The sequence below is a fragment of the Somniosus microcephalus genome, chromosome 5 (assembly GCF_052327205.1).
Source record: "Somniosus microcephalus isolate GS21.2 chromosome 5, FLI_Smic_1.0, whole genome shotgun sequence".
In the NCBI taxonomy this organism is placed as follows: Eukaryota; Metazoa; Chordata; class Chondrichthyes; order Squaliformes; family Somniosidae; genus Somniosus; species Somniosus microcephalus.
This window is the reverse complement of record NC_140991.1, coordinates 142,319,153-142,336,798: the sequence shown is the minus strand read 5'-3', so window position 1 is coordinate 142,336,798 and position 17,646 is coordinate 142,319,153. Positions and strand designations below refer to the sequence as shown.

Sequence of the window (17,646 nt, the reverse complement as noted above, 5' to 3'; positions counted from 1 at the left end):
GGCAGATGCAATATAACGTGGATAAGTGCGAGGTTATCCACTTTGGTGTCAAAAACAGGAAGGCAGATTATCTGAATGGCAATAGATTGGGAGAAAGGGAAGTGCAACGAGACCTGAGCGTCCTTGTGCACCAGTCGCTGAAGGTAATCATGCAGGTGCAGCAGGCGGTTAAGAAGGCAAATGGTATGTTGGCCTTCGTAGCGAGAGGGTTTGAGTACAGGAACAAGGATGTCTTGCTGCAGTTGTACAGGGCCTTGGTGAGACCACACCTTGGCCTAGAAATTCAGTATAGCCACTTTTGGGGCGGTAAAGTCGGGCGGCCGCTAAAGTTTGCGCCCGGCGCAAAGTCGCGCCCGCTTCGCCGATATTCAGTCGCATCGCCCCAAGAGGTTGCTGCTGCGCAAAAACAGGCGATGCACGACTATCTTTAGGCGCTAAGCCGGCGGTGCTGAGCGATAGCCCTGAGGCCGGGCGCAGCGCAGGTGCGGCGAGTTCTTGATTGACGGCAGACACTCTGGCGCTGGTCATCGCTTAAAGGGGGAGGGTGGATTTGTTTGCCTGCCACGCCCTGCACACTGCAGCCCTCAACCTAGGCCTGACCACTTCAGCTTCACCTGTACAACGCCCAGGACTATGGAGAAGGCCAGGGAGAGAGCGCAGCGCTTCAGCGACGGTGACCTGAGGGTGCTGGTTGGCGGAGTGGAGCGCAGGCGCCATGTTTTGTTCCCAGAAGGTGGCAAGAGGCCGCTGCCCAGCGCCTACCGGAAAGCCTGGAGGGAGGTGTCCAACAGGGTGTCTTCCAACAGTGTGGTTGCCAGGACTCCTGTGCAATGCCGGAAGAAGTTCAACGACCTCACTCAGGTTGTCAGGGTGAGTACCCTTTCCAGTGTCCTCCTCATCCTTGCATGTGCACCTCACATTATGGGCAAAGGGACCTGAAAGCCCTAATGGCCAGCCCTCATCCAGCAGCTATGCGACTGGCATGAAAATCAATTGCACATTCAGCACTTTACACACTGTACTAGCTATTCGACCATGGGAGGCAGTGCAAACAAGATCAGGGCTTCACACTGTACTTAGAGGCCATCCTTTCTCTTGCAGGCCAAGGTTGCGCACAACCGGCGCAACCGAACTGAGACCGGGGGAGGCCGTCCTGACCTCAGAGCTCTCCGACCTCGACCAGCGTGTGGAGCGCATTATGGGAGGCCGGCTGATTGGCCCCGTCGCCAGTGGAGATGCCGACCCTGTTCTGGGCACCAATGGTAAGGGCATCACCTTTTGGGCCTCTCTCGTTCCACTTGCGCATCAGATCAGCATCCTTTGCCACTGTCCGACCAATGCAGTGAATGGCACCACTCATGCCTCCCTCGCTGCTGCCCTGTCCTCACTCTAAAGCTACTCTTGTGCCTTCCTGCTTTCAGATGGTGAATTGCCAGGTGAGGAGGCGGGCCCTCAAGCTGCCACTGTCAGCCCTTCGGAAGATGAGGAGGAGGAAGAGGAAGCCGGCCCATCAGTGCCACCCTCAGCCGCGCCAGCCCATGGCGATGTAGGGGACAAGTCTTCCCTGGAGGGGAGCCGGGGGGGGGGTGAAGCTCCGGGGCCCAGCGGCCTGCAGCAACGCGGGAGGCGTGGGGAAGCTCGGCGGACTTCTCCCCAGAGGGTGAGTGCGGCCTCCAGTCCTGCGACGGTCAGCGCAGAGGAGGTGCGCCTCCTAGAGGAAATGGCCGTCCAGGCTGAGCGCAGGCACACTGAGCTCATGGCTGCAGTGGCAAGGATGCCTGACTCCATAGAGTCACTGGCAAGGAGTGTGCAGGAATTCGGGGCAGCACAGGCCAGGAGTCTGCAACAATTCAGTGCAGCACAGGCCAGGAGTCTGCAGGACATCGCGGCAGCACAGGCCAGGAGTCAGCAGGACTTCGCGGCAGCACAGTCGGCTTCTAGCCAAGTGCTCAGTCGTGCCGTCCATTCACTGGCTGGTGTCATTCGGACACAGACCAGGGCCACACGGGCACTAACTGCTGCTACCCTCGCTGGATCAGCCAGGCATCGCCAGGGCACTCGCCACGCAGCAGCAGCCCAGCAGTCTGTCCTTCAGCGGTTTGCTGCGCATGCTGCAGTGCTGGCCCGTGCGAGTGCCAATGTGTCAGGCAACCAGCGAGCACCTGCGATCTGCCAGGTTGCCACCATTCCTGCAGCCGACACTGCCACTCCGCCATTGCAGCTGCCACAAGCTGCTGGACAGACTGCTGCCGCCCAGCCAGAGTTGGAGCAGTCAGCAGCCGGACACTCCAAGGCCAGAGCTGGTGCAGGCCGACCCCCAAGGGCATCTGCCATCTCGCCATCTGCCCCTCAGCAGCCTTCCCCCAGCCTTGCTGCAGCCACTGGGCTCCCATTGAGGAGGAGCAGGGGCCAGGCAAGGATGCGCAAGGCATCGCCCTCGCAGGGCAAAAAGTAGAGGTATGCACAAATGCCTGGTGCTTGTTGTAAGGCCGACAGTGGTGCAGTTGTTTTTGTGTAAGGCCGAGACTGGTGTCTTTCTTTCTTTTTGTAAGGCCGAGACTGGTAGTTTTGTGTTTTTGGAGGGGGCTTCTCCACATGAGCATGTAATGTGGGAAGGGCAGAGGTTTTCAATAAATTATTGTTGTTAAATTGCAGTGTGCATGGTTTTTTGGTTAAGTCCTGGTTGCCCTGCTCGGCTGAGGGCTTGTGGAGCGGCTACATTCATCTGCTGACATTGGCACAAGCCAGTCCCTGAGAGGGGGCCTAGAACCGACGTTCAATAAGCCGGCGACCCTTGCACTTTGTGCCTCCCTCCTGTGCTGGTCCTCCTCCTCCTCCTCCTCCTCCTGTGGTCCTCCAATCTGTGGTGGCAGTGGCTGAGTCCTGCGGATAGCCAGGTTGTGCAGCATGCAGCAAACGACCACGAAATGGGAGACTCGCTCCGGCGAATACTGTGGGGCTCCACCGAACGATCCAGACAGCGAAACCGTTGCTTCAGGACGCCGATTGTTTGTTCGATGATGTTCCTGGTCGCTTGATGGCTCTCGTTGTATCCCTCTTCAGCAGGGGTGCTGGGCGCACGGAGTGGGGTCATCAGCCAGGTACACAAAGGATAGCCTTTGTCCCCGATAAGCCATCCTCGTGGGTGAGGCTGTGCCTGGAACATGTCTGCCACAGAAGTCTGGCGCAGGATGAAGGCATCGTGGCTGCTGCCTGGAAAGCAGGCATTGACAGCTAGGATGAGCTGCCTGTGGTCACACACCAGCTGGACGTTCAGCGAATGGTAGCCCTTCCGGTTGCGGTAATCCTCGGCATTCTCCAGAGGTGCCCGCAAAGCCACATGCGTGCAGTCAATGGCGCCCTGCACCACGGGGAAGCCCGCGAATGCTGCAAAGCCCATTGCACGCTGTTGCTGCTTGTCAAGGGCCATGGAGAAGGAGATGAACTGACGTCTCCTTTTGAAAAGGGCATTGGTCACCTGGCGGATGCAGCAATGCACGGCGAACTGGGAGATGTTGGCAATGTCCCCAGTAGCGGATTGGAAGGAGCCGGTGGCATAGAGGTAGAGAGCCACCGTCACCTTCACTGCCACCGACAGAGACGTCCTGCTCCTCAGCTGTGGCTGCAGATCACCGCCAAGCAGCTGGCAGATCTCTGTGACCACGTCCCTTCTGAATCGCAGCCTCCGAACACGCTGCTCCTCAGCCATGTTGAGATAGGAGAACTGCTGGCGGTATACCCTGGGTGGGTAATGCCTCCTTTGCCGACGCCTGTTGCCCCCTCTCCGTCTAGCCAGGGCTGCCACTCTCTCACGGCGTCTGTGAGCCCTTTGGATGTAATTGAGAAAGCCAGCGTTGACACCCATTGCAGCCCCCATAATATGCTGGCAAACAATGAGATGTCAATGAAGGCAAAGACTAGTGGAAAGCTGTGGCCTGAAGCCAGAAGTACCTATCCGAGTGTTGGGCCAAAGCAGAAAGCTATCTACCTTGGTCTCTCTCCAAAGATCCGTTTCGCAAGAAGGTGTGCTGCGAAATGGCAGCCTTTTATATTGCAGGAGGAATGCCCTTTAATTTGCGCCCCGCATCGGCTGAGCACCGTTCCACTCTAACAGTCGCTAGGGGCGCCAGGCGCACAATGGGGCGTCGCCACTGAAGTTCCGGTTGGGGGCACACAAAGGGCGTTGCATGAGGAAATGACGTCATGATCTGCGCGCGCAGCTGAGCGTGCGCAAAGACTTTGCGCCGCCGCTAAATCTCTAGTGAAGTTGGGGCAAGGCGCAGTTCGCGCTGCGCCCGGGCGCTACCCGCCTAGCGCCTGACATCTACTCCTCCTAAGGCGCTAACGGCTGGCGCAACCAACTGAATTTCTAGGCCCTTGAGTAGTGTGTGCAGTTTTGGTCGCCTTATGAAGAAGGATGTTCTTGCCATGGAAGGAGTGCAGCGAAGATTCACCAGGCTGATACCTGGGATGGCAGGAATGATGTATGAGGAGAGATTGGGTCGATTGGGCTTGTACTCGCTGGAGTTTAGAAGAATGAGAGGGGATCTCATTGAAACTTATAAAATTCTAACAGGACTAGACAGACTAGATGCAGGAAGGATGTTCCCGATGGTCAGGAAGTCCAGAACCAGGGGTCACAGTCTAAGGATAAGGGGTAAGCCATTTAGGACAGAGATGAGAAGGAATTTCTTCACCCAGAGTGGAATTCTCTACCAAAGAAGGCCAATTCATTAAATATATTCAAGAAGGAGTTGGATATATTTCTTAAAGCTAAAGGGATCAAGGGATATGGAGAGAAGGCAGGAACAGGGTACTGAATTTGGGTGATCATTGAATGGCGGAGCAGGCTCGAGGGGCCGAATGACCTACTCCTGCTCCTATCTTCTATGTTTCGAAGTCCAACCATCTTCAGTTGCTTCATCAATGACCTTCCCAAAATCATAAGGTCAGAAATGGGGATATTTGCTGATGATTGCACAGTTCCATTCTCAAGTGTTCAGATAATGAAGCAGTTCATGCTCGCACGTCGCAAGACCTGGACGACATTTAGGCTTGGTCTGATAAGTGGCAAGTAACATTCGTGCCACAGAAGTGCTAGGCAATGATTATCTCCAACAAGCAAGAATCTAACCACCGCCCCTTGACATTCAACGGCATTACCATCACCGACTCCCCCACCATCAACATCCTGGGATCACCATTGACCAGAAACTTAACTGGACCAGCCACATAAATACTTTGGTAGCAAGAGAAGGTCAGAGGCTTGGTATTCTGTGGCGAGTGTCTCACCTCCTTATTCCCCAAAGCCTTTCCATCATCTACAAGGCACAAGTCAGGAGTGGATGGAATACTCTCCACTTGCTTGGATGAGTGCAGCACCAACAACACTCAAGAAGCTCGACACCATCCAGGACAAAGCACCCCGCTTGATTGGCACCTCATCCACCACCTTAAACATTCACTCCCTCCACCACCGGCACACCGTGGCTGCAGTGTGTACCATCTACAAGATGCACTGCAGCAACTCGCCAAGGCTTATTCAGCAGCACCTCCCAAACCCGCGATTTCTACCATCCAGAAGGACAAGGGCAGCAGGCGCATGGGAATAGTATCACCTGCAAGTTCCCCTCCAAGTTACACACCATCCCGACTTGGAAATATATCGCCATTCCTTCATAGTCACTGCGTCAAAATCCTGGAACTCCCTCCCTAACAGCACTGTGGGAGTACCTTCACCACACGGACTGCAGCGGTTCAAGGCAGCGGCTCACCACCACCTTCTCAAGGGCAGTTAGGGATGGGCAATAAATGCTGGTCTGCCAGCGACGCCCACATCCCAGGAACGAAAAACAAAAAAAAAAGTTATTTAGCTATATTAGATTTCCCTCCCAATAGGACCAATTCATGCTTGAAGCAGTAACCACACTAGATGTATATAGTGTGTTTTCATATAACTGCAAGAATTAATAAAAAGTGAACACTTTTACAGCTACTGTCACAAGATACCTACAATGTCTCTAGTGGTTTCAGGTAAATGCAAGCCATCTAAGGATCCTGCAATGGTTTCTTCTGCAACTAATTTGGAAGCCCGGAGGATCTTGACCTTGGCTGCCATATTTCTGGTACTGCTATTCAAAATGCTCAAAGCTGCATCATTGTAGAAGCCAATCCTCTGATTAGTGATCATTTTTCTGTTCTCACTCAGCATATCCTCAGATACTGGATCTGAGAAAAAAGAATGCCATTACAAGTCAAATTAAAACTTCAGATAACCTACAGAACATCCAAAGTTTGTAGTAAAATAAAGACTTGATAAGGATGCGTTTACCTTGCAGAACCCAATAAATGTCATTAGTTTCTGCTAATTTCTCCAGAAGAGGTGTGATTGATGTAAGGTTGATTTTATACTGGGCGAGGGCTTCCATACTCCCATTATGTATCTTAATTGACCACTGTAAGCAAACAAACATTAATTTTGCATTGCAAACAAATGTATGAGAAAATCTGCAAAAATATTGTACAACCCAATTTAAAGAAAATTAAATTACCGTAGCAGCGCCCACCACAATAATATGGGGCTTTAGTTGGGTACCCTGTAAGGAAAAACAATAGTTACATTTCTACAGTCATGTAAGCAGACAACCATGTTGTTAGTGTAAGAAAGGAAAATAATTGTGATATTAAGACTTCAAAGAAGGTTCTTAGTACATAGCTATACAAGAAAACAGGGTGGCAAGAAAGAAAACACAGAAAGAGAATTAAGATCTTATTTTCTTAACTTGGAATGTTTTCTGAAGGTTACTAAAAGGGACCACCATGCCACCCTTTCCATTTTTTAAAAACTGGGTACAGCCAGGTACAACTAAACATACTGGTTCCTGGGAACATAGGGAAACTTGAGAGGATCTGTCTTGTGTTACCAACAGCAACACAAGAACAAGTGACTGAGTACAAGCAACAAAGAATCAGGCAACAATATGATCCGATAAAATTCTATAGGCAGAAGCAGCATAGGCAACTTCCCTGCTAGTATTCCCTGTGGGCTTTTTTTAATTACGTAGTATTTACAGCACAGAAACAGGCCATTTGGCTCAATGGATCCATGCCAATGTATCTTCTCCACACAAGCCTCCTCCCACCCTACTTCATCTAATCCCATCAACATATCCTTGCATTCCTTTCTCCCTCATGTGTTGATCTGTCTTCCCCTTAAATGCTTCTATGCTCGTCGCCTCAACTACTCCTTGTGGTAGCAAGTTCCACATTCTAACCACTCTGAGTAAAGAAATTTCTCCTGAATTCCCTATTGGATTTATTAGTGACTATCTTACATTTATGGCCCCTAGTTCTGGTCTCCCCTGCAAGTTAGAGCAGAGACCAGCTAACTCAGCACAAACCAGGGATCATGTTTATGTTGCTCAGTTTCATATTGGGCAGAATATTTACCAACTAAACCATTGGGGAGCTCTATAGAAACATGTTAAAAATAGAATGTAATGATCCAGCTTCTCCAGCTAGTTCTTTCCTAGAATTAACCTGAAACTCTGGCTTAATCAATTCTGATCATAGTACTGCAGAGCATACAGGCTGGCCACTTCTCTGATGCTGAAGTAGAATTTGGGATGCAGATGATGATTTAGCAGTTCACTGGTCTGCATTCCTTTGTATTGTACTGATTTCAAGAAAATTAGGTTGTATTCTCTGCAACCTAACTTATTATAGGAAGAGAGGCTTTATGGAACAGGGGGCAATGGGGGGGGAGGGGGGGGGGAGGAGGAGCTAAAGACGATTAAAATCACTAAGGAGATAGTACTCAGTAAAATAATGGGACTTAAGGCGGATAAATCCCCCGGACCTGATGGCCTATATCCTAGGGTCTTGAGAGAAGTGGCGGTAGGGACTTTGGATGCATTGGTGATTATTTTCCAAAACTCCCTGGACTCAGGAAAGGTCCCGGCAGATTGGAAAACTGCTAATGTAACACCGTTATTTAAGAAGGGAAGTAGACAAAAAGCTGGAAACTATAGACCAGTTAGCCTAACATCTGTGGTTGGCAAAATGTTGGAGTCCATTATTAAGGAAACAGTAACAGAGCATTTGGATAAACATAATTTAATAGGACAGAGTCAGCATGGTTTTATGAAGGGGAAGTCATGTTTGACAAATTTGCTCGAATTCTTTGAGGATGTAACATACAGGGTGGATAAAGGGGAACCAGTGGATGTAGTGTATTTGGACTTCCAAAAGGCATTTGACAAGGTTCCACACAAAAGATTACTGATCAAGATAAAAAATCACAGGATTGGGGGTAATATACTGGCATGGGTGGAAGATTGGCTATCTAACAGAAAACAAAGAGTTGGGATAAATGGTTCATTCTCGGGCTGGCAATCAGTAGCTAGTGGTGTTCCACAGGGGTCAGTGCTGGGGCCCCAACTCTTTACAATCTATATTAACGATTTGGAGGAAGGGACCCAGTGCAACATATCCAAGTTTGCCGACGATACAAAGATGGGAGGGAAAGCAATGAGTGAGGAGGACATAAAAAACCTGCAAAAGGACATAGACAGGCTAAGTGAGTGGGCAGAGATTTGGCAGATGCAATATAATGTTGGAAAGTGTGAGGTTATGCACTTTGGCAGAAAAAAATCAAAGAGCAAGTTATTATCTAAATGGAGAGAAACTGCAAAGTGCTACAGTACAAAGGGATCTGGGGGTCCTGGTGCATGAAACACAAAGTTAGTGAGCAGGTGCAGCAGGTGATCAGGAAGGCCAATGGAATCTTGGCTTTTATTGCAAGGGGGATGGAGTATAAAAACAGGGAAGTCTTGCTGCAGTTATACAGGGTATTGGTGAGGCCACACCTGGAATACTGCGTGCAGTTTTGGTTTCCATATTTAAGAAAAGATATACTTACTCTCGAGGCGGTTCAGAGAAGGTTCACTCGGTTGATTCCAGAGATGAGGGGGTTGACGTATGAGGAAAGGTTGAGTAGGTTGGGACTCTACTCATTGGAGTTCAGAAGAATGAGAGGCGATCTTATCGAAACATATAAGATTGTGAGGGGGCTTGATCGGGTGGATGCGGGGAGGATGTTTCCACTGATGGGGGAGACTAGAACTAGGGGGCATAATCTAAGAATAAGGGGCTGCGCTTTCAAAACTGAGATGAGGAGAAACTTCTTCACTCAGAGGGTAGTAAATCTATGGAATTTGCTACCTCAGAGAGCTGTGGAAGCTGCAACATTAAGTAAATTTAAAATGGAGATAGACAGTTTCCTAGCAGATGAGGGAATTAGGGGTTACAGGGAGAGGGCAGGGAAGTGGACGTGAGTCTAGATTCGGATCAGCCATGATCCTATTGAATGGCGGAGCAGGCCTGAGGGGCCGTATGGCCTACTCCTGCTCCTACTTCTTATTGAAGTGACTAATGATGAGTGAGGTTAAGCGTTCGAGAATTCCTGCTCTTCTATCAACATGTCATGTCATCTTTGCTACTTCTTTTCTTCAACACTGATTGCATGCAATTACCAAGCCAAAAACTTGAATGTCTAATTGGAGAAAGTATGCATCTTTAGTAGAGGCGAGTGGATAATAATCTACCTTCAAGTGTTATTGCCTTCATTTTCTCAGCACCAAATGCATTGTTTGTGCATTTACTATCCAATTGGTGATGTAAAAGAGATTACTTTTGATAATATCTAACACAAGTCATTGATTAAGATGAGAAATCAAAGGGGCCAAGTATATTTTCATGATGGAATCCTGCTTAAGTGTTGCAATAAGACAAACATCCACTTATCACTGGATATCCACTGAGGATGTCATGTACCCAGATTATCAGATGTGTCACAAAGGGGGGGGCAACTTAACAACTGCAGGGCGCCAGCCATAAATGTTGAATGAACTTTGTAGTTGGTATTGAGTGGAGTGTTTCACAAGTAGACAGATCTACTGTAAAGCCAAATTGGCACTGACTTCAGGGTGTTATTAAGATGTTGCAAAAAACTTCTTACTCTTAAGTTTTGATGCAACAAGCAGTCTGCAGTTATCAGAGGCAGACACTGATTTTTTTTTTGTTGAAAGGCAGGATATATGGTCCTTAGCACCTGGATAGAACTGGTTGATAGGGACACCAGGAATGAGATAGGTTAGTTGAGTATCTAGTTCCTCACGTAAGGCTTTAAGAAGTTAAGCAACTACACCATCATGGCTAGTTGCTTTTCTGGGATCAAACTTTTGAAGGAAAATTACATTTTGACCTCGAGTTAGCTGACAACTTATCACCATGACTACTGTATTCAACAATCTGCACTAACCCAACGAAGCAAGGCATGTGATAACATCCTTCAGAGCAAGGGTGGGATCAGACTTAACTTTGGTTATCTTCCAGTAAGTGTCTGAGAATTATGTAGTTTGGAGCAAATTTGATATGGAGATGAGCTTGTCATTTTGGATGCCTGAGCTTACTACTAAAAGATTGTGCTGGCACAAAAATACTTTGGATCAACATATGGTATATCAATCTGAGGAAGCAATGTTTTCCTGAGGATCATGCAGTCAATCCTTGTGGTTGGGAATCTTTTCAAATTAACTAAAGGTAAATTTAGCAGTTCAATTAGTAGTCAGATACGCTTCAAACTCTCATGAGCTGACCAATCTTCTTAGGCAGTCCCTCGGAACCGAGGATGACTTGCTTCCACATTAAAAATGAGTTCGCAGGTAACTGCTGAGTCCAATGCGGGACCTACAGTCTCTGTCACAGGTGGAGCAGACGGCGGGTGGGTGGGGTGCTTGGGTTGACGTGTGCTCCTTGAGCTGTGCACGCTTGGCTTCCGCTTGCTCCCGGCGAAGAGGCTCGAGGTGTTTGGCGCCTTCCCGGATGCTTCTCCTCCACTGTGTGTGGTCTTGGGCCAGGGATTCCCAGGTGTCGGTGGGGATGTTACACTTTTTCAAGGAGACTTTGAGGGTGTCCTTGAAGCGTTTCCTCTGCCCACCTGGGGCTCTCTTGCAATGTCGGAGTTCCGAGTAGAGCGCTTGTTTTGGGAGTCTCGTATCGGGCATGCGGACAATGTGACCCGTCCATCGGGGCTGATTGAGCGTGGTCAAAGCTTCAATGCTGGGGATGTTGGCCTGAGCAAGAACACCGACTTTGGTGCGCCTATCCTGCCAATGGATTTGCAGGATCTTGTGGAGGCAGCGTTGGTGGTACCTCTCCAGTGCTTTGAGGTGCCTGCTGTACATGGTCCATGTCTCTGAGGCATACAGCAGGGCGGGTATCACTGCTGCTCTGTAGACCATGAGCTTAGTGGCGGGTTTGAGGTCCTGGTCTTCAAACACTCTCTTCCTCAGGCGACTGAAGGATGTACTGGCACACTGAAGGCGGTGTTGGACTTCATTGTTGACGTCTGCCCTTGTTGACAATACTAAATCTAAGACTTCCCCTTAGCTGAGCAGCCTGGGAGAACTGGACCTGCCTGGTGCAGCATCATCTATGAGAGATGGGAAAGTTGGCAACAGGAAGGTGTTCAATGTCATCCAGACACGAAGTCCCATGTAAGCCAGATCACAGACATTGTACTCCTTTGCTATCCCAACCCCACCAACTGAATACAGGTCCAAGATGATCCACTACAGAAGACCATTCCAGATCCAAGGTGTGTGAACACCTTTTATTGTAGTCTATGCATAATATAAATATTATTTTATATCTATATACACATACACGCACTAAATACATATACACGTGCATACACACTATATACATACATATAAATAATTTAAAATATATATAATAGTGCTGTAACACTGGCTCCCACCTTCTCTTTAAACCCTATTGAATCTACATAAAAGTTGGATTTTAAAATTTGACAAATTTCAGATAAACGAAGGGCAACTTAATTTAGGACTAACATTTGAACAAATAGAAACAAAGAAAATCTCAAATGTTACATTTTCTAGTACAGATAACAAAACGGAGGAAAAGGTTATTTATTGATTATTTTCCTTACTTTTTATTTTCCATTTGGTCAAATCGCCCAAGTTCCTGTTGAGTCTACTCTCAGAGCTAGCTCTTGGTAAAGAACCTACAATACTGTTGGAATACTGTAAAGTATAAGTACTATGACCAACATAGCACATTAATTACTATATTTACATGATCACTATATGTATTTTCTGAAGTCACTTAGTTATTAGGCAGATTACAAAATGTCTGCATTTGTTGCTGCCTTAGGAATAAAATCCATCCTAAACACAGACAGTAGTAGAGACAGGTTATTCAAACTGAGGAGCTTCCTTTATTTAATCTACGAGGAAGAGTTTTTAAAGTAAGGGCCATATTTAGAGATCAGCTTGCAAATTCATTTAAGAAAAACATTTAAATAAACTTAAAATTGTGCTAAAACTGAAATATTTAGCCTTAAACTTGAGATTTCAGTGAAGTAACTGATATTGCCCCAGAAAACAATATGTGGAGAAAAATATGCATATGGTGGATTCTTTAAAATCAAGAGACAAACTTTAAAAAAGACTGGAAGAGCACAATGAAAATTTTAATTAAAATGTTGGACTAGGAAGTGAGCAGATTCACAAAATTACATCTTGACCTTTTGTTGCGGTTGGAACAATGCATACAACACTCTAAAGATACACCAGCTACTATGTTAATCTATTTTGTACTTTATTATATACTCATGTGTCTCAGTCTGACTTTTCTTGATCACACAGATGACATGTTAAGTCTGCTTGTCCTTTGCTAAAAGTGCATAAATAGGTACACTGATGTAGGCTCAAAACTGAAAATTATATCCATAGTTATGTACATATTATAGTGAGATGTGCACGTATAGTTGAAGTGGTTCAGTTTTGTGAGTTCCTTTAGAATTTTATCAAGCAGCTGCAATGCAAACAGTGTAATATCAAGTTACCTACAGACACAACATAAATCAAAAGGTGTAATAGTTGGATCCTAGGGCTACAATGATGTTCCACTGATATTAGCGTTCCATGACCAGGAGGGGCTAGTTCAATAGTAGAAAGGAGTGGTTTGCAGTGAATATTGAAAGTTAGACTTGGACTCCACAACAGAGTCACTCTGGTAAGTTAGAAATCCAGTGAAGACTCCTGAAGAAATATGGCAGCATACAGGATGTGATGAGGTAGATTGAGGCAATTAGACTTTCGATAGCAATATAGTTACATAAATAGATTAATACCATTTACTAGAATGGTACCGGGGATGAGGGACTTCAGTTACGTGGAGAGGCTAAAGAAGCTGATATCGTTCTCCTTGGAGCAAAGAAAGTAAAGGAGAGATTTAATAGAGGCGTTCAAAATCATGAAGGGATTTTATAGAGTAAATAAGGAGAAACTGTTGCCACTTGTAACTAGAAGAGACAGATTTTAGGTAATTGGTAAACGAGCTAGAGGTGAGATGAGAATTTTTTTTTAATGCAACGAGTTATGAGGATCTGGAATGCACTGCCTGAAAGGGTGGTGGAAGCAGATTCAATAATAACTTTCAAAAAGAAATTGGATAAATACTTGAAGGGGAGAAAATTACAGGGCTATGGGGGAAAAGCAGTGGAGTGTGACTAATTGGATAACTCTTTCAAAAAGCTGGCACGTGCATAGAGTCAGGGTTATACAGCACAGAAAGAGGCCCTTCGGACATCAAGCCCTGTCTATTCTAATCCCATTTTCCAGCACTTGGTCCGTAGCCTTGTATGCTATGGCGTTTCAAGTGCTCATCTAAATGCTTCTTGAATGTTGTGAGGCATGATGGGCCAACAGGCCTCTTTCTGTGCTGTAAGATTCTATGATACTAAAATAAGCATGCCGTGTTGAAATGGGAGAGTGCCATGGCATCTGAAGATTTTCGCATAAAGATTCTTTTTTGAAGAATTGGCTTTTTTGTAAATTGCAATTTTGAGACAATGAAACAACAACTTGCATTTATATAGTATTGTTATAGCTAAGTCCCAAGGTACTTCACAATTTGAAATCAATATACAGGAAACTTTCGTTTAACCGGAGGTTAAATGTCCGGAAAGCTCTATCTACCGGCAAAATTCAGGAGCCGTTTCCGATAAGTTTTTTTACTTCTCGTTGCTTTTTTCCCCCCAGCCAGGCTCTGTAAGGTCTAGCTGAAGCTGTTGCTTAGCTATAGAGACGCTTTTAAGCTGCGGCCGACTGTTTTGAAGCTGTTGCTAAGCAACAGGGTTTGTTGATTCACACGGAGCTCAAAAGCTCCGTATGTTTTAACATTAGCGCTGGTTTCTACGGCAGTTTTGATGGTACGGCACCAGCTCGGTCCCGTCAGTGCCGGATACCAGAAAGTTTCCTGTAGTAACAGATGCTGAGCCATGGAGGAAGAGATCAAGAGGGGTGACTAAAGGTTGAAAAGTTTATTTTGAGAAGGTTTTTTTTTTTTGTTTTTTTTTAAATGGTGGAGAGAAGTGGAGAGGAACTCTAGAACACTCTCCCCCCTGCCCCCCCCCCCCACCCCAAAAGTCAATTTGAGTCAACTGAACTTTTCAATACGGAGAGCGATAGATTTTTTTCCGGCAAGGGGTGGGGGGTTCAAGGGACATGGAGAAAAGGTGGTTAAATGGAGTTGAGGTACGGATCAGCCATGATCTAATAGAATGGTGGAACCGGCTTGAGAGGCTGAATGGCTTACTCCTGTTCCTATGGGGGAGGCGATAGGGAGGAAGTTCCACATGCACGGGCAGAGATGGCTGAAGGCTCTGCCAGCAGTGGTAGGACAAAGGGAGAGGGTGATTCAGAAAAGGCCAAAGTCAGAGAACTGAAAGGTGTAGAAGGGCATATAAAGCTGGAGGTGGATGCAGAGATAGGGTGGGCCAATGTCAGGAGGTGAGGCTGTGGAGGGACTTGAAAATGAGAACAAAAAGGTTTTAAATTTAATGCATTAGAGATAGAGAATTATTGTAGGTCGTTAAAGGTGGGGGATGATCGGCAAGCAGGAGTTAGCATGAGACAGAATACATGTGGCAGAGTTTTGGACGTTCAGTTTTATGGAGGGCATTGGCATAAATAAAGGAGGAAATAAAAGTGTGGATGAGGGTTTCATTGGCAGAAGGACTAAGATAGGAGCAGAGGCAAGAAATAAGCATTATTGGTGATGGATTCAGATACAGAGTTTGAAGCTCACCTCTGGGGAGAAAAGTTGCAAGTGGCTGTGGAGGGGGACAGAGTAAGTGGCAATAAGGTGGAGATGATGAGAGAAGGCAAAATTCAATGGCTTTGACCGTCTCAATGTTCAATTGAAGGATGTGTGATGGCTCATCCATGACTTAATGTCAGACAGGGGGTCTAAGAGCATGGAGGTAGTTGTAGGTAGAGAGAGATAGTGGAGAGACAGATCTGTGCATAATCAGCATAAATGTGGAAGCTGACCCCATACCTACAAATGTTGTTTCTAAGGGGTAGCAAGGGCAGTTCCATAGAGCCGGACAAGGAGGAAAGGCAAATGGAGGTGGGTAGGAGGGTGTATGGTGCAAATGACCATAATCCAACATTGTGGAAGATCAAGTAGGCAAAAGGAGGAATAACGCACCATGGTTACAGTCACAGAAGGTGCCATTTGTAATGAGCTGTATGTGAACGTATGTTTTCTAATTGGTTGCTTTTTAGTGAATGTGAAATCTGTGCTAAACAGAATGTTTTGTGCCCGAAATACATATTGAACACTTTCCTACATCAGAAAATGCTGGAAAAACTCAGCAGGTCAGGCAACATCCGTGGAGAGAAATTTGAGTTGACATTTCGGGTCGAACCCTTCTTCAAAACTGGAAAGAAGAGAAACTAGATCGGACAAAAGAAGTGAAAGAAACAAAAGAAGTAAAAAAGCTAGACGAGATAGTAATAGGCTGAGATTAGGTGTAAAGTGTACTGGCAGGGCAAGAGATAGCTGCCAGGTGTGAGAGAGAAACAAAAAGGAAAGCGGGGGGGGGGGGGGGGGGGGAGAGAAAAGGAGTTTCCACTGTACAGTACACTTTGCCCTGCCAGTACACTTTACACCTAATCTCAGCCTATTACCATCTCGTCTAGCTCTTTTACTTCTTTTGTTTCTTTCACTTCTTTTGTCCGATCTAGTTTTTCTTTCCAGTTTTGAAGAAGGGTTCGACCCGAAACGTCAACTCAAATTTCTCTCCACGGATGTTGCCTGACCTGCTGAGTTTTTCCAGCATTTTCTGTTGTTATTTCGGATTTCCAACATCTGCAGTATTTTGCTATCGTACTTTCCTACATCATATTGTTTATGCATAATGCAAAAATTTTAATAGGCAGGTATGATGCCTCTTAACTTCCTGCAGCTAACAGATGTAAATGAATTCTATAAAAATACAAAGTAAAAACTTCTGAAAAATAAGCTGTGCACGACAAAAGTTTAACCTTTTTCAGAATTATAGGCCAATGGCACACAATTTACATTTATCTAAACTTCTCACATAAAAGAACACCTCAGAGCTTTACAGAAGAGAGAGGCAGACACCCAACAGAAAGTGAAGGAGTTTGGGCTGGGAGTGGAGATCGGAGGCTTATTCCAGAGATGTGTTTTAAGAGAGAGGTAGCAAGATGAAGCAGGTAAGGAGTAAAGGTGCAGGATAGGACATAGGGCTGGAGAAAATTTCCCAAATATGATGGGGCAATATTCTAGAGAAATTTGAAAAGGACAAAGATCTTGAAATCAATTTTCTGGGGCACAGGGAGCTAGTAAAGTCGAGAGTGGACATATGTGATAAGTGTACACGGCTTTTAGCAGAAGGCTGGTCCACAGTTTTGGAGATTGGATCAAAAAAGAAAAGTTGATGAGGACATTTGAGAAAACAATCCTTAAAATGAAGTGGTGGATGAGGGTCTTAGCAGTAGAGGGGGTAAGGTAGGGGTGCAAGCATGTGATATTGCAAAAGTCATGTTAATCGACCAGATGTAGCTCAGTTCAGGGTCAAACAAAAATACCAAACAGAAAATCACTGGGTTCTACGCAAGCAAGCATCTGGGGAAATCAATGAAGCTGAGTGAAAGGCACTTAAGTTGCAGACAAGCACTATACAAAATGGCTTTGATCTTGCCAATATTTTGGGCTTGATGTTTGTAAGCCAGACTGATCGTATAGCAACAGCTATGGGGTCAAATGTGATGGAACTGGGCGTGGTCAGCATACAAAGTGGCAAGTAATGCAATGTTTGCAGATGTGTTATTGACGAGTAGCATATTGTTAGTGAATAGGAGGGGACTGAAGATGAGCCTTGGGGCTCACCAGAGGCGATTGCGCCGGCATGAGAGGAGAAATCATTTCAGGAGATGATGTTAGTGTTGAGATAGGTGTAGGAGGCCATGGGGCTAAACTGTGGAGGAATGGGGGTGCAGGAGAATGCAGTGATCAACAGAAGAGGAGTTAATGTGGGAACATTTCATTTCTGGTGAGAGCACAGAAACATGCAGTTTCAGTTGACAGCAATGAAGTAAACTAGAATTGTAGGATAAAATGCACTTCAGCAGACAAATTACCCACTCAATCCGTAATTCTCATGTTCTTCAATCTATTTGCATACTTTCCATAATAATTGAATTTCTTGATCGTATTTGAACTTGTAAATTATTCTATTTTTTTCAA

General features: G+C 46.1%; 1 protein-coding gene across 3 annotated transcripts in view; it reads right to left on the bottom strand.

Moving 5' to 3' along the window:
* The window catches only part of casd1 (CAS1 domain sialic acid O acetyltransferase 1), a 125,722-nt gene that overhangs the window by 41,885 nt on the left and 66,191 nt on the right, over window positions 1-17,646 (bottom strand). For all 3 annotated transcript variants that reach the window (XM_085988298.1, XM_085988295.1, XM_085988297.1), the window contains exons 6-8: window positions 6,552-6,596; window positions 6,332-6,455; window positions 6,014-6,228 (exon numbers count right to left, since the gene is read on the bottom strand). In XM_085988298.1, the coding sequence (XP_085844424.1) occupies window positions 6,014-6,228; window positions 6,332-6,455; window positions 6,552-6,596 (384 nt within the window). The remainder of the gene's footprint in view (window positions 1-6,013; window positions 6,229-6,331; window positions 6,456-6,551; window positions 6,597-17,646) is intronic.